Source organism: Gymnodraco acuticeps, unplaced genomic scaffold (genome assembly GCF_902827175.1).
Source record: "Gymnodraco acuticeps unplaced genomic scaffold, fGymAcu1.1, whole genome shotgun sequence".
In the NCBI taxonomy this organism is placed as follows: domain Eukaryota; kingdom Metazoa; phylum Chordata; class Actinopteri; order Perciformes; family Bathydraconidae; genus Gymnodraco; species Gymnodraco acuticeps.
In genome coordinates, this window is record NW_022990411.1 from 15480 (window position 1) to 39480 (window position 24001).

At 45.3% G+C, this 24001-nt stretch overlaps 3 protein-coding genes across 5 annotated transcripts; 2 read left to right on the forward strand and 1 right to left on the reverse strand.

The window, feature by feature from the left end:
- The first annotated feature begins 360 nt into the window (after positions 1-360).
- LOC117551850 (barrier-to-autointegration factor-like) lies at positions 361-1742 on the forward strand. Its single transcript, XM_034224913.1, has 2 exons — positions 361-534; positions 1243-1742. The coding sequence occupies exons 1-2, from the start codon at positions 409-411 to the stop codon at positions 1387-1389; spliced, it is 273 nt and encodes a 90-aa protein (XP_034080804.1). The 5' UTR covers positions 361-408; the 3' UTR covers positions 1390-1742.
- Positions 1743-15175: 13433 nt separating this feature from the next.
- LOC117551849 lies at positions 15176-17668 on the forward strand. Its single transcript, XM_034224912.1, has 2 exons — positions 15176-16825; positions 16925-17668. The coding sequence occupies exons 1-2, from the start codon at positions 16490-16492 to the stop codon at positions 17666-17668; spliced, it is 1080 nt and encodes a 359-aa protein (XP_034080803.1). The 5' UTR covers positions 15176-16489.
- Positions 17669-19366: 1698 nt separating this feature from the next.
- Positions 19367-23795, reverse strand: entpd6 (ectonucleoside triphosphate diphosphohydrolase 6; the record flags this gene model as incomplete). 3 transcript variants are annotated; one of them, XM_034224915.1, is given in 4 exon segments in its annotated part: positions 19367-20648; positions 20864-20976; positions 22241-22297; positions 23658-23795. In XM_034224915.1, coding segments are annotated over 4 exon segments (392 nt in total), but the record flags the coding sequence as incomplete, so codon positions are not given.
- Between the last annotated feature and the right edge of the window lie 206 nt (positions 23796-24001).

Genomic DNA, 24001 nt, shown 5'->3' on the forward strand with positions numbered 1-24001 from the left:
TGTGAGGAAGTATTTAATGACCCTGAGTTTCTCTGAGAGCTGAAACGTAAAGAGATGAAGGATTAGAGAGTCAGACACATTTCAACTAAAAACCTAAATACATTTTGAGGGGAAAAGCTCATAAGAGTAAATAACATTTCAAGAAAGATCAAAGTTTGTAATATTTTATGAACACTCGTTAAGTTTGAAGACGAAAAGGTGTGATAATTATTAACGGGTTTCTTTTTAGAAATCCTGAACTGAAATGTTTTAGACTTGTTCCGTTTCCTGCTTCAACAAACTGACTCTTCAGAGCATCAGGATGAACCGCCTCGTCGTTAGAGATAATGATCCAGTTCAACTCTTATCTCATTATCACAGCGTGTATGTTGGGAGGTTTTTAATGAAGCAGTTCAGTTTCTCCTCAGGATGTCGACCACGTCTCAGAAACATCGGGACTTTGTGGGCGAGCCGATGGGCGACAAGTCGGTGACGAGTCTGTCGGGGATCGGAGAAATCCTGGGGAAGAAACTGGAGCAGCAGGGCTTCGATAAGGTCAGGGAAATACACTTAGAGAACACTTAGAAATACACTTAGAGGAGACACTTAGGAGACACTGAGAAGACACTTAGGAGACAATAAAAAAAAAATAAAGGCTTTTATTTCCTCATAACAAACCCTCTACACTGCACACAGACCCTTATCAGGGGTTAGGGGTCAGGCCGGGAATGAAACACCCAGCCTGGCACTACCAGTCCTCTTTGTGCCATGTTGCTGCCCGTAGTGATCGCCCTATCGGTTACATTTACCCCAGAATAAACATATGGACATGGGTTACTATTTAAAAAATTTGCAAATGTATTTAGGAACTTATCCATGTGAACATATTTTAAGTGGGACCTCAAAACCCTCTAGGGGGGTCCGGGGGCATGCATCAATTTGGTGCACTTTGAGGGGGAAATAAAGAGACTCGATCTATGGAACATCTTCTTGTGTGGAAGAAGATAGACAGTCACCCCGTGTGAGGCAGACCCACATTTGCGCAGCATTACGTTCACAATACATACAAAAATAAATCCTCGGGCCAGCAGGCCACGTAACAGGCCGGGCCATCGGGAAACCTCCCGGTCCTCCCGATGGCCAGGACCGGGGTTTCTTCCTCTTATCCATAAAACCCTTAAAAAACACCTTTTTTAAATTGACATACTTAGAAACATTACATTAAAGTGTGTTGATGTACTCTCTTCCCCCCCCCCCCCCCAGGCGTACGTGGTGCTGGGTCAGTTCCTGCTGCTGAAGAAAGACTCTGAGATGTTTTCTGAGTGGTTGAAGGACGCCAGCGGAGCCAACAGCCGCCAGGCGGGGTCCTGCAGTCAGTGTCTGAGGGAGTGGTGCGACGCCTTCCTCTGAGGCCCCGCCCACTTCCCACGAGGCCCAGCCTTCTTCACCGTATCCCCACGCCCATCTGAGGCCCCGCCCACATCTCTCCACACCCCGCCTCTGTTCATATCAGGCCCCGCCCACGTCTCTCCACACCCCGCCTCTGTTCATATCAGGCCCCGCCCATGTCTCCCCACGCCCCGCCTCTGTTCATCTAAGGCCCCGCTCACTCCTTCCCACTTCACCTTCGTCACCTTATATTAGTCCCGCCTCTCCTGTAAACTCCTCCCCTTCCTGTTTGATTTAATGCGTCACAATAAACTGACAACTCTTTATTTTGCTTTCCACAAAATAATAACAATAAAAACACGGTGAACAAAGTTTCTACTTTTAGTTTGTTTATCACTCATCATTTCTTCCTCATTAAAATGCTCCTTCCTGTATTAGTTATTAATCACAGGAGAATATAACGCTTGCTTCGTGAGGACAGTTCTCCCTGAACCTCCTGACACTTGAGAGGACGATAGGGTTGTCCTTTACTGCGTTCAGTGAATGCAACAGAGGCAAGACACCCGACCAATCAGAGAGTTGGATGGAAATAAACGTGTCTTATTGGCTGACAGGTACCTGACAAGAGGATAATTTAAACAATGTTAGCACTATTAAAAACATTAGGAATGAGAAGGCAATCAAATCTAATTTGATATTTAAAACATATTTAATCTGAAGTTTCAAAATGTATTTCTTTCCTTTTTTTCGGTTTCTTTATTTACTGTATGTAATGTGTTGTTGCTTTGTATGTCTGTCGTCAACTGTATGATGTTCATGTATGACAATTGAAAACAAAGAAAACACAAGAAGACGTTTTCCTCTAACAGAAGACGGTCCTCCTCCGAGCCACCAGCCAGGTGGACAAGGTAAATGTCAGTAAACGTCCAAGTTACGCGAACATGTAAGCAAAGCATAAATTACAGCTACGTTGACGTTACTTTGAATCACGAGGGTAAGCTAAACCGTTAGCAAGTAACTATAGTGTTATATATTACATAAAATAAGGGTTATGTAATGCAACAAGTAAAGAATATTGTGCTAGTTAAAGTTAACCAACAATTGTGTGTAAGAAACAAGGCCTCAGAGTAGAACTGCTTCTCACTTGATGGTGAACCTTGGTGGAGGTCGAGAAGCAGTCAATGTGATGGAACGCCTCCAGGCCACGTGTGCGGAAGTAACATGATTGCAAACGTTGGCAAAAAGAGTTACGGGCACGTTGGCGGAGAAATAATTCAACGCAAACGCATGTGGAAAAAAGTTACAAAGAAGCGGGGAGTGGTGTAGCGACTTTCACCGAGGTCAACCAATAAGGAACAAGAAGGTTTAGCTATAAAGTGCTCGAAACAACGTTTGGTTAGCCGTACGATCCGGGGTCTGCTCGGACTTTGTTTTTGTCTTTGAAGTAAAGTTATTTTTTGCCTCCAGCGATTTCTTCAGAACTTTTTATTACCATGAAGTAAGTTAATAAGTTATATTGTTGAGAAGGACGTCCAGACTTTCTCAACTAGCCTAGTCCGAGGTGTCCTCTGACCATAGCTAGCCGGAGATATTAAATCAACACTTTGTCATAAAATCTGCATTTTATGTTATTTAGCTTTACCCGGTGATTTCAAAGAAAGCTCTTTGGAAAATGTTGACTTACTGTTCGACACGAAGCTAGAAGCTACCGTACCACGCGGGGTCTTAAAAAGTCTTACATTTGATAATCAGAATTGAAGGCCTTTTTAATATGATCAAAAAATAAGAAAGGCCTTAAATATGATTTAGAAGGTCTTAAGATGATGAGATTTGAAAGGTACTTCTGTGTTGCGATCACGTCTAAATGTGTTTTGCAAAGTAACATGATTGTATAAACCATGCTCGTATCTATATACAACCTATAGAAATTCAAAACGGCGTCAGTTTAAAGGTCCCGTGTCATGGCCATTTCTACTGATCATAGTTCCATAGTTGAGGTCGACTAGAATAGATTCACATTGTTCAATGTTCCAAACTCACATTGGTTTCTCACAGCATCTCTGTGTATTCACTCTCTGACCTAAACGGCTTGTTGGAGCTCCGCCCCCCCCCCCCCCTCCCTGTGAGCCCACTATGCTCTGATTGGTCGGGACGTTGAGAGGCTCGTTGCTACGATCTGCTGCGAGGAGCAGACAGGCTTCCGGGTCGGCGATACAGTGAGAACAAGCGAAACTCATCCTGAGCACACACACACTCACAGCCGAAGTAAAAACAATAAGTGTGGCTTGATATTGAGTAAGAAAAAGGTTTAACGCTGCGAGCATCTGCAGAGAGCATTTCTCCGCCATCCCAACTTAGTAGCCCGAAAAACGTTTACCCATTTAAACAGTCGTGGTAGATACCTTGTTTGTTTTAAACATCATAAATACACAAACAACAATGAATACTTACAGGTTGTGTACCCGAATCTCCCGCTGGTCCAAACAAAGTAGGAACAGCATCGTTTATTTTTTTATACTTATGTCATGTTCTGTCACCTTCCCTACGAGCTTTATAAATGAGGCCCCTGATCCAGGGGAACTCTAAACACCCATAGGAAAAAGATCGGTTTGCATTTTAATAATCAAATAAGTATGTGAACACAGCCAACAACCTACAGCCAACAACCTACAGCCAATAACCTACAGCCAATAACCTACAGCCAACAACCTACAGCCAACAACCTACAGCCAATAACCTACAGCCAACAACCTACAGCCAATAACCTACAGCCAATAACCTACAGCAACCAACCCTACAGCCAACAACCTACAGCCAATAACCTACAGCCAATAACCTACAGCTAACAACCTACAAGCCAATAACCTAACAGCCAACAACCTACAGCCAATAACCTACAGCCAAATAACCTACAGCTAACAACCTACAGCCAATAACCTACAGCCAACAACCTACAGCCAACAACCTACAGCCAATAACCTACAAGCCAACAACCGACAGTCCAACACCTACAGCCAATAACCTACAGCCAAAAACCTACAGCCAATAACCTACAGCCAACAACCTACAGCCAACCAAAACAGCCTACAGCCAATGAACCTACAAGCCAATAACCTCGAGCTAACAAACCTACAGAAGCCAAAGACCTACCAGCCAAACAACCTACAGCCAACCAACCTACAGCCAATAACCTACAGCCAATAACCCTACAGCCAACAACTACAGCCAACAACCTACAGCCAACAATATACAGCCAATAACCTACAAGGCCAATAACCTACAGCCAATAACATACTCAACAACCTACAGCCAACAACCTACAGCCAACAAATACAGCCAATAACCTACAGCCAATAACCTACAGCCAATAACCTACAGCCAATAACCTACAGCCAACAACCTACAGCCAACAATATACAGCCAATAACCTACAGCCAATAACCTACAGCCAACAACCTACAGCCAACAACCTACAGCCAACAATATACAGCCAATAACCTACAGCCAATAACCTACAGCCAATAACCTACAGCCAATAACCTACAGCCAACAACCTACAGCCAATAACCTACAGCCAATAACCTACAGCCAACAACCTACAGCCAATAACCACAGCCAACAACCTACAGCCAATAACCTACAGCCAACAACCTACAGCCAATAACCTACAGCCAATAACCTACAGCCAATAACCTACAGCCAACAACCTACAGCCAATAACCTACAGCCAATAACCTACAGCCAACAACCTACAGCCAATAACCTACAGCCAACAACCTACAGCCAACAACCTACAGCCAATAACCTACAGCCAACAACCTACAGCCAACCACCTACAGCCAATAACCTACAGCCAACAACCTACAGCCAATAACCTACAGCCAACAACCTACAGCCAACAACCTACAGCCAACCACCTACAGCCAACAACCTACAGCCAACAACCTACAGCCAATACACTACAGCCAACAACCTACAGCCAACAACCTACAGCCAATAACCTACAGCCAACACCTACAGCCAAAACCTACAGCCAATAACCTCCAGCCAACAACCTACAGCCAACAACCTACAGCCAATAACCTACAGCAACAACCTAGCCAAAACCTACAGCAACACTACAGCCAATAACCTACAGCCAACAACCTACAGCCAATAACCTACAGCCAATAACCTACAGCCAACCACCTACAGCCAACAACCTACAGCCAACAACCTACAGCCAACAACCTACAGCCAATAACCTACAGCCAACAACCTACAGCCAACAACCTACAGCCAACAACCTACAGCCACAACCTACAGCCAACAACCTACAGCCAATAACCTACAGCCAACAACCTACAGCCAATAACCTACAGCCAACAACCTACAGCCAATAACCTACAGCCAACAACCTACAGCCAACAACCTACAGCCAACAACCTACAGCCAACAACCTACAGCCAACAACCTACAGCCAACAACCTACAGCCAACAACCTACAGCCAACAACCTACAGCCAACAACCTACAGCCAACAACCTACAGCCAACAACCTACAGCCAACAACCTACAGCCAATAACCTACAGCCAACAACCTACAGCCAATAACCTACAGCCAACAACCTACAGCCAATAACCTACAGCCAACAACCTACAGCCAACAACCTACAGCCAATAACATACAGCCAACAACCTACAGCCAATAAACCTACAGCCAACAACCTACAGCCAATAACCTACAGCCAACAACCTACAGCCAACCAACCTACAGCAATAACCTACAGCCAACAACACAAGCCAACAACCTACAGCCAACAACCTACAGCCAATAACCACAGCCCAACCTACAGCCAACAACCTACAGCCAACAATCTACAGCCAATAACCTACAGCCAATAACCTACAGCCACAACAACCTACAGCCAACAACCTACAGCCAACACCTACAGCCAATAACCTACAGCCAACAACCTACAGCCAATAACCTACAGCCCAACCTACAGCCAATAATCTACAGCTAACAACAACCTACAGCCAATAACCTACAGCCAACACCTACAGCCAACAACACTACAGCCAACAACCTACAGCCAATAACATACAGCCAACAACCTACAGCCAACAACCTACAGCCAACAACCTACAGCCAATAACCTACAGCCAACAACCTACAAGGCCACAACCTACGCCAATAACCTACAGCCAACACCTACAGCACCCCTCAGCAACAACCCTACAGTCAATAACCTACCAACAACCTACAGCCAACACCTACAGCCAACAACCTACAGCCAATAACCTACAGCCAACAACCTACAGCCAACCACCTACAGCCAATAACCTACAGCCAACAACCTACAGCCAACAACCTACAGCCAACAACCTACAGCCAACAACCTACAGCCAACAACCTACAGCCAATAACCTACAGCCAACAACTACAGCCACACACCTACAGCCAATAACCTACAAGCCAATAACCTACAGCCAACAACCTACAGCCAATAACCTACAGCCAACACCTACAGCCATAACCTACAGCCAATAACCTACAGCCAACAACCTACCGCCAACAACCTACAGCCAACAACTACAGCCAACAACCTACAGCCAATAACCTACAGCACAACTAACCTACAGCCAAACAAACCTACAGCCAACAACCTACAGCCAACAACCTACAGCCAACAACCTACAGCCAACAACCTACAGCCAATAACCTACAGCCAATAACCTACAGCCAACAACCTACAGCCAATAACCTACAGCCAACAACCTACAGCCAATAACCTACAGCCAATAACCTACAGCCAATAACCTACAGCCAACAACCTACAGCCAATAACCTACAGCCAACAACCTACAGCCAACAACCTACAGCCAACAACCTACAGCCAACCACCTACAGCCAACAACCTACAGCCAATAACCTACAGCCAACAACCTACAGCCAATAACCTACAGCCAACAACCTACAGCCAATAACCTACAGCCAATAACCTACAGCCAATAACCTACAGCCAATAACCTACAGCCAACAACCTACAGCCAACAACCTATAGCCAACAACCTACAGCCAACAACCTACAGCCAACAACCTACAGCCAATAACCTACAGCCAACAACCTACAGCCAACAACCTACAGCCAATAACCTACAGCCAATAACCTACTGCCAACAACCTACAGCCAACAACCCTACAGCCAATAACCTACAGCCAATAACCTACAGCCAATAACCTACAGCCAACAACCTACAGCCAACAACCTACAGCCAACAACCTACAGCCAATAACCTACAGCCAATAACCTACAGCAATTGAAATTACGAGCCAAAAGTTGTACAAGTATTAAAAGTTAAAAGTAAGCAGAGGACACCAAACCCAACTGAGACCCGTCTGTCCGCCGCATCTACGCACTGTACAACACACACCTACACACTGTACCACACACACACACACCTACACACTGTACCACACACACACACACACACACACACACCCACACACACACACACACACACACACACACACACACACTTTGTTTGTAGATATCTACTAAACTAAGCAAAGAGAGTCGGCCTGTTCTACTGAGTGATATCTATTTGACCAGTGGCGAACCGTCAGGGCCTTCAAGGTATTCAGAGAATACTCTGGAACACTCAGATAAAACAAACAAAAAATCGATAATTATATAAATAAAATGAATAAATGAGATTTGTATCTGTGTTGTTGATCTGTAATATTACAGTGTTACGTTGATTTGTTTGTCCAACAACTGGACGGGAGATACACGGATTCTTCTCGGACCATGCTCTACACATTTCAGTGGTTTTGTGTTAGAAAAGAAAGCAACCAATCAGATCTTGTTCTTCACCAAGGTATTCTCCATCCTTGATCGAAGGCCCTGGCCGCTGCACTGAATGAGAGCGTACCTTTGGACTGACAGTTTGATCAACCAATCAGATATTGATTTGTAGCCAATGGGCGTATTCTTTTCAGTTCCCCTCGGTTCCAGGGTATTCTAGAAGGCCCGCTAGTTCACTGGCTCGAGACAGAGGAAATTTGAGTATTGAGAAACCTCTTCTGTCTCTCTCTCTCTCTCTGGGCTGCGGGCTCCTGATGAGCCACCATCCCCCACTTTCATCACTGTGGAGGTGAGGTTCCCCTGTCCTCCATCAGGGGGTGCTGCAGCACCGTCTGGACCACAGTTTCCAGGTCTTGGGGAGAAAGGAGGATCTGATGTTTGTAATATTTCTGAGGTGATAAAAGCACGGTTTCTGCATGGATGAGTTAAAGACTGGGACAGAGAACCAAGACTGCTAGAAGTTTGGGCAACAGCCGTATCAACACGACCGATGATCATTACTTCAGTTTCATCCGAGTCCTGTCCGCGTACCTGAAATAGTCAAACATAAGGAAAATGTCATTAAAATTGTAAAGCCATACAAAAATAGTTTTCAAAGTAAGAATCAAAAGCAAATTCTTGTCAAAGATTAAAAAGTAAACTTATCTCAAAATAAATGAATATTATGATAATGTCAAACAAAAAAAGAATATAATGATTAATAATCATGTATATCACATGGAAATGCACCACTGAGTATCAGAGTGGGTTTAAACTCCACAGAGCGACTTAAAGGTGGGGCAGCTCATTTTGGAGAAACCAGCTCGAGATCGCTAGAATTTGAAAACACACAGCCGGAACAAATCTGCCACTTCCTCACAGAGCCCCTCCTCCAACACACACGCGCACATGACCAATGAGGGCAGAGATCAGTGTGTGCACAGATGGAAGGCTGACAGGCAGGTAGGCCATCCAGTTACTTTAGCCGGCTCAGATTATTGGTCGTGCTTTTCACAGTGCCACGGCTTCAAAGCACTTCAGATATTCATAGCTATCGGGTGTTAAGAGCATTCCATGGAATATAACACGTGTTTCTGAAGGAACTACCTAACCCACCTTTAACAGCTTTAGCATTTTTTCTTTTTCTTTAAATGTATACGTAAAATGATGTTTAAAATAAATGAAGATACTCTCTGTACTCTTCCAGGCACGATGTCAGCAGGTCAGGTCCTCAGCAGTTCTGGACCCTCTCTCATGGTGGCCCGTCTGCTCAGCTGCTGCAAAAGATCAGTTTGGAGGCACAGCAGTCCTAGACTTCTTATCCGGAGGACGAGAGGTAGATCCTTCCTCCAGCTCTTTAGGACTAATGTCAACATAATTCTCTAAATGTTCTGTAACACCCCAGCGAGGTGGTTCCCTCTCATTGCTGCGGAGTCTCAGTGAGAGGCCCCTCCTAGATGCTGGCAACACATGATCAGTTCCCTCTTCTCCCTGATATGAGTGAGATTCTTAACAACCACTCAACAGAACTATTGTTACATCTACTTGGTTTTAAATTCATGACTACCAACCAGGAGTTGGATAAACACCAAAAGGAGTTGGTAACAATCTCCAAAGTGAGCAAACCTATTCTAATGACCTTCTAACATTATTCTACTTATTGAACTGCTCCCTGAAACTAATAACCCCGTTTCTTTTTTTCCATGATTTTATTAGAACTCTCCTTTCTGCTAAAAAAAAGATCTACGGATAAATCAATAAACAACTTGAAGTTGGTTCCTGCTTACAAACATGTAGCCATCCCTGCTTAGGCAAGTAGTAGTTTTAGTTGTCTGCGGCCTGCGGAGGCCAACTCTGTCGAGTACGGCTGTGCTGAGGAGGTTTCCCCCGGAGACGGAGCGGAGAGACGGAGCGGGCTTGGCCTGCTTCCACCGGGCCTGTGCTGCTTGCTGAGGAGACCTCTTCTTCATGTCTCTTCTACATCAACATGTGTCCCCTCTTCTTCATGTCTCTTCTACATCAACATGTGTCCCCTCTTCCTCATGTCTCTTCTACATCAACATGTGTCCCCTCTTCTTCATGTCTCTCCTACATCAACATGTGTCCCCTCTTCTCCATGTCTCTTCTACATCAACATGTGTCCCCTCTTCTTCATGTCTCTTCTACATCAACATGTGTCCCCTCTTCTTCATGTCTCTTCTACATCAACATGTGTCCCCTCTTCTTCATGTCTCTTCTACATCAACATGTGTCCCCTCTTCCTCATGTGTCCCCTCTTCTTCATGTCTCTCCTACATCAACATGTGTCCCCCTCTTCTTCATGTCTCTTCTACATCAACATGTGTCCCCTCTTCTTCATGTCTCTTCTACATCAACATGTGTCCCCTCTTCTTCATGTCTCTTCTACATCAACATGTGTCCCCTCTTCTTCATGTCTCTCCTACATCAACATGTGTCCCCTCTTCTCCATGTCTCTTCTACATCAACATGTGTCCCCTCTTCTTCATGTCTCTTCTACATCAACATGTGTCCCCTCTTCTTCATGTCTCTTCCTACATCAACATGTGTCCCCTCTTCTTCATGTCTCTTCTACATCAACATGTGTCCCCTCTTCTTCATGTCTCTTCTACATCAACATGTGTCCCCTCTTCTTCATGTCTCTTCTACATCAACATGTGTCCCCTCTTCTTCATGTCTCTTCTACATCAACATGTGTCCCCTCTTCTTCATGTCTCTTCTACATCAAACATGTGTCCCCTCTTCTTCATGTCTCTTCTACATCAACATGTGTCCCCTCTTTCTTCATGTCTCTTCTCTACATCAACATGTGTCCCCTCTTCTTCATGTCTCTTCTACATCAACATGTGTCCCCTCTTCTTCATGTCTCTTCTACATCAACATGTGTCCCCTCTTCTTCATGTCTCTTCTACATCAACATGTGTCCCCTCTTCTTCATGTCTCTTCTACATCAACATGTGGTCCCCTCTTCTTCATGTCTCTTCTACATCAACATGTGTCCCCTCTTCGTCATGTCTCTATCTTACATCAACATGTGTCCCCTCTTCTTCATGTCTCTTCTACATCAACATGTGTCCCCTCTTCTTCATGTCTCTTCTACATCAACATGTGTCCCCTCTTCTCCATGTCTCTTCTACATCAACATGTGTCCCCTCTTCTTCATGTCTCTTCTTCATCAACATGTGTCCCCTCTTCTTCATGTCTCTTCTACATCAACATGTGTCCCCTCTTCCTCATGTCTCTTCTACATCAACATGTGTCCCCTCTTCTTCATGTCTCTCCTACATCAACATGTGTCCCCTCTTCTCCATGTCTCTTCTACATCAACATGTGTCCCCTCTTCTTCATGTCTCTTCTACATCAACATGTGTCCCCTCTTCTTCATGTCTCTTCTACATCAACATGTGTCCCCTCTGTGGAAAGAGACTAAGTTTCAGGAACAAAGATTCTCTCTCTTTTTGATCCATTTCTATAAAAACCTGTCTGAAAATGAGCTGATCAGATTTTGGCCACTTGATGATGTCATCACGATGTGTTGTCTTGTGTAACCATTAGCCAATCAGCAACCAAGGTAACCCCCCCCCCCCTTATCACCTGAATCTCCTCTAGAGCACCATTGAGTTCTTTGTAACCAAATGTCTCTCAGAGGGGCGTGGGGAGGGGCTCCTTGTTTTCATCTGAAGTAACAGACAGAGAATCAGCACTTTGGAAACAGGGCTGAAACAGAGGGGATTGTGGGTAATGATCTGTGTGTCGTGCCTCGAGGTCCTAACTACGCCCCTGGGGAGCACATTTAACTCTACATACTTGTGTACTTCTAGAGTAGCATTTAGAATAAGGGACTTTATCTTGTAATTAAGTATTTTAAAGAGTCCCTGTTCCTCTCCTGTGGTTGGTGTTGAGTTAGTGCACGTGAACGGTCTGCAGAGGACAGAGTCCCTGTTCCTCTCCTGAGTAGTAGTAAGGATACTATAACATTTGACAGATTAGACAACAAAGGGCTCTGAGGGGCAGGAGCCAGACATCATAACTTCAAAGAGTCTGCCTTAATCAACACCTAGATTAACATCAAAGGCTTATATCACACCTACCTGCTATAACACCTCACATCAAAGGACTAGACTACAAAGGGGTGTGAGGGGACAGGGGCCAGACAACACAACTTCAAAGAGACTACCTTAATCAACACATCAAATAATTAGACAACAAAGGCGCTACCCAGGGGGCTTTTCACACCTACCTGTTTTAACACACATCAAAGGATCTCGAACAAAGGGAGAAGGGACTTAGCTCATTTGCATAATTGAGGGCGTGTCCACCTGTCAGTTTTCATGCATACTAATGTGATTGAAACAGTATCCTTACTACTACTCTCCTGTGGTTGGTGTTGAGTTAGTGCACGTGAACGGTCTGCAGAGGACAGAGTCCCTGAGGTCCTCCAGAGGGAGTCTCTCTAACGCTGGAGATGATAGAGTAGAAAGGGAAAGGGACCTGTGCTGAATCTCCCTAGCGCCATCTAGTGAGGATCCTCCCTAACGCCATCTAGTGGAGGATCCTCCCTAGCGCCATCTAGTGAGGATCCTCCCTAGCGCCATCTAGTGAGGATCCTCCCTAGCGCCATCTAGTGGAGGATCCTCCCTAGCGCCATCTAGTGAGGATCCTCCCTAGCGCCATCTAGTGGAGGATCCTCCCTAGCGCCATTTAGTGGAGGATCCTCCCTAGCGCCATCTAGTGGAGGATCCTCCCTAGCGCCATCTAGTGGAGGATCCTCCCTAGCGCCATCTAGTGGAGGATTCTCCCTAGCGCCATCTAGTGGAGGATCCTCCCTAGAGCCATCTAGTGGAGGATCCTCCTTAGCGCCATCTAGTGAAGGATCCTTCCTAGCGCCATCTAGTGGAGGATTCTCCCTAGCGCCATCTAGTGGAGGATCCTCCCTAGCGCCATCTAGTGGAGGATTCTCCCTAGCGCCATCTAGTGGAGGATCCTCCCTAGAGCCATCTAGTGGAGGATCCTCCTTAGCGCCATCTAGTGAAGGATCCTTCCTAGCGCCATCTAGTGGAGGATTCTCCCTAGCGCCATCTAGTGGAGGATTCTCCCTAGCGCCATCTAGTGGAGGATCCTCCCTAGCACCATCTAGTGGAGGATCCTCCCTAGAGCCATCTGATGTCAACTTCCAATGCAAAGTGCCTGCCCCGGACAGGACATCACACCATATTCACATAACTTTTACCCGCCTTAAGAGACACTATTTTGGGATACAATTTATCCATTTTCACCCTTTTCTGTGCTGGAAGGAGCTCTCTGGGTCCCATCCTGCTGCTGCTGCTGCTGCTGCGGCTGCTCTCTCTCCCTCCCTGTATTCACATTACTTTTACCCAGCTTTCACACACTCATTCCGGGGTAAGAAAGCCATGTGCATCACCCTGGATCTCTGCCTGTGAGTGTGGGACCCTGCTTACAGCAGTGAACCTGTTGCCACATTTGGTCGCGTCCATTTCATGTACATTTGATGGGTAATCAAAAGTGGATGAAATGGACCCAATTCCCGGAGGTTCCAGGCCGAATTTGGGAGCTCATCGGCGGCCTGCCATGCGCCCCCACCCGTGGAAAGCAAAACAAAGTAAATAAAACGGTCAATTATATCTTAAAATAATCAAAAATGAAGTTTTTAAAAATTCTCGAAAAAACGGCTAAGTGCCAACGGAGGAGGGGCTGCAAAAAGCTCAAGTCTTCGGCGCTTCCGGCGGAAGCCCCGGAGACATTTGCACTACCCCGTTGCATTTTTCAACGGAGAGCGGAATACTGACCTCCCTTCCTCCGTCGAAAAAATTCATTCATCTTTTCCAAGCTACCATCTGCACGAAATCAGAAACCCGGTTTTTGAGAGCACTTAGAAAAAAACGGCCTATTTCTCATGATGGGGAAATCATGGAGGAATGCATCCGCTGCATGAGCACTTTGGATCGGATACAATTGTTGCCTGGAGGACCCCCAATCATGGTTCTTACAAAACTTTAAGTTTTTGAACTGGCCTCTGGAGGAATTCAAGGGGAGTTGCCACGGAATAATGAGACACTATTTTCGGATACATTTTTATCCATTTTCAACCCTTTCTCTGGTTCTTCCAAAAGTTAACTTAGACTTTTTCTGACTCTGGAGGAATGTAGGGGGAGTTGTCAGGGGACTCTATCCGCCTTAACATTACATTACATTACATTGCATTTAGCTGACGCTTTTATCCAAAGCGACTTACAATAAGTACATTCGACCAGGAAGACATAACCTTGAAGAAAACAGAATCATAAAGTACATCAGGTTTCATAGAGCCAAACATTTCAAGTGCTACTCAACTGGCTTTAGGTAAGCCAGTCCTTTATTAGTATAAAAGTGCTTCGTTAATAGTTCTATCGCTCGAAGTGGAGTCGAAAGAGATGAGTTTTCAGTCTGCGCCGGAAGATGTGTAAGCTATCTGCCGTCCTGATGTCAATGGGAGCTCATTCCACCATCCTGGAGCCAGGACCGCAAACCCACGTGTTTTCGCAGATGGGAACTTGGGTCCCCCTCGCAGCGAGGGTGCAGCGAGTCGTTTGGCTGATGCAGAGCGTAGTGCACGCGCTGGGGTGTACGGTTTAACCATGTCCTGGATGTAGGAAGGGCCAGATCCATTCGCAGCATGGTACGCAAGTACCAGTGTCTTGAAGTGGATTCTAAGAGACACTATTTTCAGATACATTTTATCCATTTTCACCCCTTTCCTCTGGTTCTCCCAAAATATAACAGAGTATTTCCAGATTCTGGAGGAATGTAAGGATAGTTGTCAGGGGACTCTACCCGCATTATGATGCACTATTTTTGGATACTTTTTTCACTTTCATGCATCTTTCCATGGATGACTTATTGTATTTATTTTAACTTTTTGGTCAATTTCACCCAGTTTTGGCTCCCGCCTTGCCTGGAGGATAGGACAGAGAGATGACAGGGATCTCTGCCCACCTAACGAGTGCCTAAATGGGACACCTTTCGCACGATGATGCAAATGGAAAATAAACTGGAGAGATTTGACATGGGGTCTTTCTAGTTCGCTGAGTGCAACTTTCTTCTTTTCACCTTTCCTTCTTTTGTCGCCCCCGGTTCTATACATTCTACTGGTGACACTTCCTGGTACCGAAATGCTCATGCATACAAATAGGATGGCGATCGGTTGTCCTATCTGTAAGAGTTCCTACTGCGCCCTGAGCAAGCACCTGCAGAGGAACCATAGTGTGCGTAATTTAGTTGAAAGAAAAATCCATCCCTGCACCATTGCAGGATGCGAGTGCGTCGGGACAAGGCTGGACCGCCACTTGGACAGAGACCATGTTGAGCTGTCCCGGGAGGAAATACATGTGGTTGTAACTAAACTAAAAATGACAGTGGCCACGAAGGAGCTTCATGAACTCAGATTGACAAACCCCACAGTAGCAATGATTACCTCTTGGGATGTGGACACTGTGGGTGATGAGGTCCTGTCACAACCTCCACCCTTGTCCCCAGTGATTGAATGTGACAACCCGGACTGTAAGGAATGGAGGATGGAGTCAAACACAATGAGGGCTCAGAGGGACAGATATGCTGCTGAGGTGAAATCCCTGCGCTGCATGCTGCAGCAGAGGATAAAACGTAAGCGACAGAGGAGCAACCAGAGGGCCGAGGACATGCTTGGGTTCGATGAAGAGGATGGGGAGGAACAAGAGCGGGTGTTTCTAAGGAAACAACCCCGAACAGAGTCAACACCAAAGAGGCTGTCCAAGTCCAAAGGTCCCTCCTGCAGGAAGTCCCCCATTGCCTCTCACACACCTGTATCCAGCTCCTCAGAACCGGCATCCATAGATACCGAGGCCTGGTCATCCTCCCCTCCCATACATTCCCCCTGGTTCAGCGGCAGGGGCCGGGGGAATAGAATGCGGGACATAACATTCCCACGCATCATGGAGAAGTATCTGCAAGGCTACCGGGACCATTATGAGGGCATCGACCCAACAGTGAGGCTCCAAGAAAACGCAGTCTCCAAAATAAGCAGAGTGAAATCATTCCTAAGCTTCATGGCACACGGTTTCAATCGCCTGTCTGACTGGCTCTTTCTGAGGGATCTGAAGAAGATACGTGGGTGGTCCCGGAGCCTGATAAAGTCAAGCCTACAGGTCACGACCTGACTTCTATATCAAAAATATATCACACTTTCTCAAGTACATGTAGGAAACACCATGCAAGGGGAGCAGGCTCAACCACAACGACATGATTTTAATCACACGGGAAGTTGCTGCCATCCTGAAGTCCCTGAGAAAGAAGGTGGTTATCCACCAGATGCAGGTGAAGCGGGACAAGATGGAAGGTCTGCCAAGCCATAAAGACATCATGGCATGTTTGACTGCGGCCAAAACTCGCATCCCTCAGCTCCTGGACGTGATGACCAGCAATCCGACTACCGCAACCCGGATACTGCTGTATGGGTACATGACCCTCAATTGGAGATGCATTTATGGGCACCGTCCGGGGGTCTACTCCAACATGACCAACGCCGAGGTCCGAAAGGCGGAGACAACTGGCACTGCCTTTGGCTACCTCATCCACGTGAGTGAGCTATTAAAAAAATGTGTTTATTCTGGCAGTGATAAACATGTTGTGCATAATTGATACTTGTATTGACGCTCTCTAACTCTGTCATAACAGGTAAGCAACCACAAGATGGCCAACGCGTTCGGGGAAGCGCAGCTGTACCTCACCATAGAAGAATTTGGATGGATGAAGAGGTGGCTGGAAATCAAGGGGACGCTGACCGGCACCAACAACCGCTACTTCCTCTGCACAGCGGGGAAGAACCCATCGAGGAACCTTGCCTCTTTCCTGAGGTTAGCATGGGCTGATGTGGGACTAAAAGGTCCCATTAACTTCACCGACCTCCGCACAGTCCACGCAGATAATGCGAAGAGGTTTCAGGACATAGGCAACCGCCAAAGAGTGAGTGATTTCATGTGTCACAACACTGCAACTGCAGACACATTTTATGCCAAGAATCCTTCTTTGAAGGAGGCTGCGGACATACGGCTGCTCTTCACAGAGTCACTGCAAGCAGCGGCGGCAGCAGCAGCATCAGGGGGGAGTGAAGACAATTTGGGGGACATTGACATCCACAGTGACAGCTCTGGAGAGGAGCATAGCCCCACTCCCTACCAAGACTCCCCTGATACCGAGACGTCAGATGAAGAATTCTACAAAAACTTCAACGCTTGGAGAGCGGCGAAGAGGGAACAGTCAATGGCCGAACACAGTCCCTCAGACACGGGTGAAGAGAGGGTGCCAGCCTCTGCACCAACTTCACCCGATACGGACAATGTTGCCAGTGACCAACTTGTAAATATGCAATGTTTTGTTGTACTCAGTCCCCTTGTGCTGGATGAGTTAATAATGTTATAATGTTATAATGTTATAAAGTGTCAATGTATATATTTCTGTAAATAAAGTTTGTTAAAATTACTTACTTTGTCCTCTTTTTTAAAACCCACTATGGGTGTTTCCCCTTTAAGATCCCCAGGAGCACTGAGGTTCTGGTGGTGTGCATGAAGGGGTTTAGTCCGAGTGAGGAGTGCTCAAGTGTTGGAGGATGTGTAAGGCAGAGGAGGGTAAAAAAAAGTTAAAGTGTGAACCTCCAGCAAGGCAGGTGGTGCTGTGAAGAAGGCCGAATATGGATGCCGATGGGCGGACGGTAAAGCACCGCAAAATACACCCCCCTTTAAGGTTACCAGGGGCACGAGGTTATTGAGGGTGTGATCATCTGGGTTTAGTCCGTGGGGGAGTGCTTAAGTTCGGGGGCCCGGGGACCCAAGGTGCGCGAGGTTATGGAAGTATGCATGTCAGGGAGCGATGCTGGAGGTCTGTAGTCCGTCATTTGGGGCTCTTGGAGCGGCCACAGAGAGGTGGTTTTCCCGGTGTATTTAATGGCAGTGTGACATATCCTGTGTCCTGTGAAATAGCCTGTTTGCCCATGTCAAATCTAGCTATTAATTGATCACTTTTAATATGAATCTCTGTTTGACATATGTTCAGAGTGTGCTATTTATCCAGAAATAGCACATTCTGAATGACCCAGTGTACACATCGTTGTGTACCTCTGTGTCACAGCCCGCTGCTGCTCTCCCTCCCTGTATTCACATCACTTTTACCCAGCATTCACACACTCATTCCTGGGTAAGAAAGCCATGTGCATCACCCTGGATCTCTGCCTGTGAGTGTGGGACCCTGCTTACAGCAGTGACTCTGTTGTACATTTCATGAGTAGTCAAATGTGGATGAAATGGACAGGTTTCAAGCTTCTTTCTTGGGTTACATAGTGCTGTGAAGCAGCATGGCCGAGTTTGGGTGCTGAAAGGCGGACTGCCAAACCTCCATGTCGACCCCCAGCAGCTGTGGGCAGGAGTCCCTGTCAGGCTGTCTCCCCCTCTCCAGCGAGCTCTCCGGGGCTGGATGTATCAGGGCCGAATTTGGGTGCTGAAAAACCAATTTTTAGCACTCTTTTCCCCGCAGAAACTAGTTTAAATCACCGCTAAACACTTATTTGCAATGTCTATTTCATGGACACCACTCTATGTATTAATGTCCGTGATATGGACATATACACGTGTACACGCCACGGCCAATGATGTCCGCTCAGTGGACATTACGCCCTCTGGTGCGGGGAAAGCTCGTCCGTCTCCGGTTCTTTTTCCACGTGGAAGGTCCCTGCACTGGCTATCCATGTAGCACCCCAGATTATTTTTATTTTGCTCCGGGGCGGAACTGCATGTCTGTACATTTGGCGTACCGCGACTGGTAGTTAATGTCCCTACGGGGTACGCATATATCGCTAAGGTATGCTAGGGAGGATCCTCCCTAGCGCCATCTAGTGGAGGATCCATCTAGTGGAGGATCCTCCATAGCACCATATAGTGGAGGATCCTCCCTTGCGCCATCTAGTGGAGGATCCTCCCTCGCGCCATCTAGTGAGGATCCTCCCTCGCGCCATCTAGTGAGGATCCTCCCTCGCGCCATCTAGTGAGGATCCTCCCTCGCGCCATCTAGTGAGGATCCTCCCTCGCGCCATCTAGTGAGGATCCTCCCTCTAAATGAAACACAGTCTTCAGAAAACATGGTTTATTGCAGATGTGTCACCAAACTCACACGTGGAAACCTTCAGAGAAACAAACATCCGACACGCTGTCGAGGAAATACCTTCATGAGTCTTTTACTGAAGAAAACAACAACAACAACAACAACAGCAGCAGCAGTTCAGAGACGTCGGATCAACCTTCACGGTAAATATGAACTCTTCTAAAAGCAATCAGAGAATTCATTTAAACTTCTCGTGTTTGGTTATTTGTTGGTATCCGTAGAAGCTCCTTCGTCAGCAGCTCAGAGGCTTCCGCTGAGCGGCTACGAGGCTTCGGCTGAGCGGCTCCGAGGCTTCGGCTGAGCGGCTCCGAGGCTTCGGCTGAGCGGCTCCGAGGCTTCGGCTGAGCGGCTCCGAGGCTTCGGCTGCATCTCACTGACTCTGGAATAAAACACTGAACATACAAAAGTATTTGCATCGCTAAGATTTATAAGAGCTTAAGATATAAAAATACAGATGCTTTAAGTGAGCACCGTTTTATTTAGAGCTAGAGTCAAACTGCCGTGTAATCATGAATAAGAATAAAGGACTGGTTTAACTAAAGAAGCAACAAATGGAAATGCACAAAGAAAAAAAAGAAATTTTTTTTTTGGGAATATTTCGTTTTGGCTGTTTTTCCAGATTAACCCTTCGTTCCCAGAATTTCCTTTTATTCTGAATTTCAGAATCAATATTTTTAAATAGACGTTTTTTTCACAAAATATGACTTTGTTTCCGATGTTCACTTTTTTCAGTTTATTTGTTTGATTACAACAAAAACTAGAATTTCACTTTTTTTTTTAAGAACTACATTTTCATCTCCAGGTGTACTTCAAAAGTACCTCAGTAACTTAAGAAAGTACTTCAGTACTTGTACTTGAGTAAAAGTATTTTGTTGCTTCCCCACGCCGCCTTTGAGAGAAACCCTAACCAGAGAAATTGAGTCAGACATCTTAAAATAAAAAGGGGCGGAGCTGAGTAGCAGCGCAGCTTCTGATTGGCTGTCAGGACTCTCTGACGACGTCACCTGAGAAATGCATCAAGGTTTGTGCATCAGGCAAAAACATTATTTTAAAAGTATTTACTTATTTATTTATTCCTTTTTAGGAATAAATACATTTTATTTGCTGATTTATTCTTTGTTTACGGCACATTCAGGATGAGGTGAGGATTTTCAGAATAAGAGCCTCAGTGTGTGTTCAGGGACTCGATGTAATGGAAAGTCGCTCCGAGAGCCCAGCTGGTCTCAACCTGATGGATCGTCCTCGCCAGCTGCAACACACACATTAACACACACAACACACACACACACACACACGAATACACACAACACACACACACAATACACACATTAATACACACCCCATGTGGAAAATACAAGTTATGATAAGGATATGATAATAAATCCAGAAGGAGTATTGGAGCCTGTGAACAACCTGCTGACGTTAGGGTGTTGAAGAAGACCCTTTAAAGAGTGGGGGGCCCACCTTGAGAGTTTTGTGGGGGGGGAACCCCAGCTCCTGCAGCAGCGTGGAGATGTAGAGCAGGTCCAGACAGAGGAAGGGGCTCGAGCCGGAGGACGCACCCCACCCCCCGCACACTGAAACAGAATCTCTCATCAGAGTCAGCGATTAGCATAAGCTAACGATCTTATTCCAAAGTTTTTACAATGATCCAATGTGCGCCAAAGTACATCAAAAAGAAAAGACATCACTTTCATAACCCCGATTGGTTTTTATATGAAATGTATCTTGACAATAAAAACTAAAACGAACTGTCATTGTCATATTAGCAGGCTAGCCCTTCAAAGTGCTAACGAAGAGCTGAAGCTTCAACTCACTGGAGTTTCCACACTTGTATTTTATTTTGAATGTAAGCCTCTTATACACATATTCTATATTATTTGTTCTTATTTTTATTTATCTCTTTCCTGAACTTTTATAGTTGTATTCTTATTTTAATATGTATTTATTGTTCCTGTATATTAGATATAATGCTGTAGTGCCGTGTGCAGAGCGTCCAGCAGGGGGCTCCCTCACCTCTCTGTATATTAGATATTATTGCTGTAGTGCCGTGTGCAGAGCGTCCAGCCGGGGGCGCGCTCACCTCTCTGTATAGATATAATGCTGAAGTGCCGTGTGCAGAGCGTCCAGCAGGGGGCGCCCTCACCTCTCTGTATATTAGATATAATGCTGTGGTGCCGTGTGCAGAGCGTCCAGCAGGGGGCGCCCTCACCTCTCTGTATATTAAATATAATGCTGTAGTGCCGTGTGCAGAGCGTCCAGCAGGGGGCTCCCTCACCTCTCTGTATATTAGATATAATGCTGTAGTGCCGTGTGCAGAGCGTCCAGCAGGGGGCTCCCTCACCTCTCTGTATATTAGATATAATGCTGTAGTGCCGTGTGCAGAGCGTCCAGCAGGGGGCTCCCTCACCTCTCTGTATATTAGATATAATGCTGTAGTGCCGTGTGCAGAGCGTCCAGCAGGGGGCGCCCTCACCTCTCTGTATATTAGATATAATGCTGTAGTGCCGTGTGCAGAGCGTCCAGCAGGGGGCTCCCTCACCTCTCTGTATATTAGATATAATGCTGTAGTGCCGTGTGCAGAGCGTCCAGCAGGGGGCGCCCTCACCTCTCTGTATATTAGATATAATGCTGTAGTGCCGTGTGCAGAGCGTCCAGCAGGGGGCGCCCTCACCTCTCTGTATATTAGATATAATGCTGTAGTGCCGTGTGCAGAGCGTCCAGCAGGGGGCTCCCTCACCTCTCTGTATATTAGATATAATGCTGTAGTGCCGTGTGCAGAGCGTCCAGCAGGGGGCGCCCTCACCTCTCTGTATATTAGATATGTATAATATAACTCACCTCTCTCCGCTGCCTCGCTGTAATCTGAGACTCTGACGCTGCCTCCCGTCTGCTCCTCTGAAACACAACATATAGACCGTTATTACTTTATCATAATACTTTATTATATACATCTTTATTTAATGTTTAAATATTGTTCTATTTTTAAACAATTTGTTCACTTTTTAAATCCATTTTTAAAAAGGTTATGAAAAGTGAAAATATTTGTTCTAACATTTTCTATTTTCTCTGAACTTTAATCTGTGTCCGTTGGTACGGCCGGCTGGCTTCCTCCTGTGTTTCTCTCTTCTCCCTGTCTTCTGCACCAGACAAAATATACATCTTTCCCTGAACACAAATACTCGTGTTTGTGCCGAGTACATACTGTAAATACTACTGTAAATACTACTGTACTGATGCTGAGTACATACTGTAAATACTACTGTACATACTGTACATACTACTGTACATACTACTGTAAATACTACTGTACTGATGCTGAGTACATACTGTAAATACTACTGTACATACTGTAAATACTACTGTAAATACTACTGTACATACTACTGTAAATACTACTGTACTGATGCCGAGTACATACTGTAAATACTACTGTACATACTGTAAATACTACTGTAAATACTACTGTACATACTACTGTACATACTACCGTAAATACTACCGTACATACTACTGTACATACTGTAAATACTACCGTAAATACTACCGTACATACTACTGTACATACTGTAAATACTACTGTAAATACTACTGTACATACTGTACATACTACTGTAAATACTGTAAATACTACTGTACATACTGTAAATACTACTGTACATACTACTGTAAATACTACTGTAAATACTACTGTACATACTACTGTACATACTACTGTACATACTGTAAATACTACTGTACATACTGTAAATACTACTGTACATACTGTAAATACTACTGTACATACTACTGTACATACTGTAAATACTACTGTACATACTACTGTACATACTACTGTACATACTGTAAATACTACTGTACATACTGTAAATACTACTGTACATACTACTGTACATACTACTGTACATACTGTAAATACTACTGTAAATACTACTGTACATACTGTAAATACTACTGTACATACTACTGTACATACTGTAAATACTACTGTACATACTACTGTACATACTGTAATCATACTGTAAATACTACTGTACTACAGTTTACTGTTAATAATACTTGTCCTTCGTGGTGTTGATGGAACAGAGTTACTTTCATATGTTTTACTTCTTAGTTCTGTTGAATTGTTTTTGTTGAGATGTTCATTGTGGACTCGTCTCTATTATGTTCAACGCCTTGTTCCCCTGCTGCTGAGGATCAACAGTGATCTGATGTCATTCAAGAGTGTGTGTGTGTGTGTGTGTGTGTGTGTGTTCACCGATGAGTCCGAGCTCTGCGGCGCGGTCGTAGTAGAAAGAGAAAGCGTAGAAGTCGATGTCGTCCGCCTCCACCTTCAAAACTTTACCCGACAACAGGCGATGAACACGCAGACGACACGCCTCCAAGGCGGAGCCCTCTGAGAGAGAGGGGATGACAAGAGACACAGAATCATGTTAATATATGAGAGGAAGGAAGTCAAGGGCAAGGAGGGGCACATATCTGGAGGAGATGGGAAGAAAACTAAAATAAAAAAAGGAAAATACGTCATAGCAATGTTTTTACGAATAAATTAAATTAAAATACAGGAAATCTAGAAAATGTCAGAAACATCCAATAAGATTG

Excerpts from the sequence above, each read along its gene's own strand:
- LOC117551850 (XM_034224913.1), top strand. The coding sequence starts at position 409 with ATGTCGACCACGTCTCAGAAACATCGGGACTTTGTGGGCGAGCCGATG. Across the intron at positions 535-1,242 it reads AGCAGCAGGGCTTCGATAAG|GCGTACGTGGTGCTGGGTCA; the intron begins GTCAGGGAAATA and ends CCCCCCCCCCAG.
- LOC117551849 (XM_034224912.1), top strand. The coding sequence starts at position 16,490 with ATGATTTTAATCACACGGGAAGTTGCTGCCATCCTGAAGTCCCTGAGA. Across the intron at positions 16,826-16,924 it reads CCTTTGGCTACCTCATCCAC|GTAAGCAACCACAAGATGGC; the intron begins GTGAGTGAGCTA and ends CTGTCATAACAG.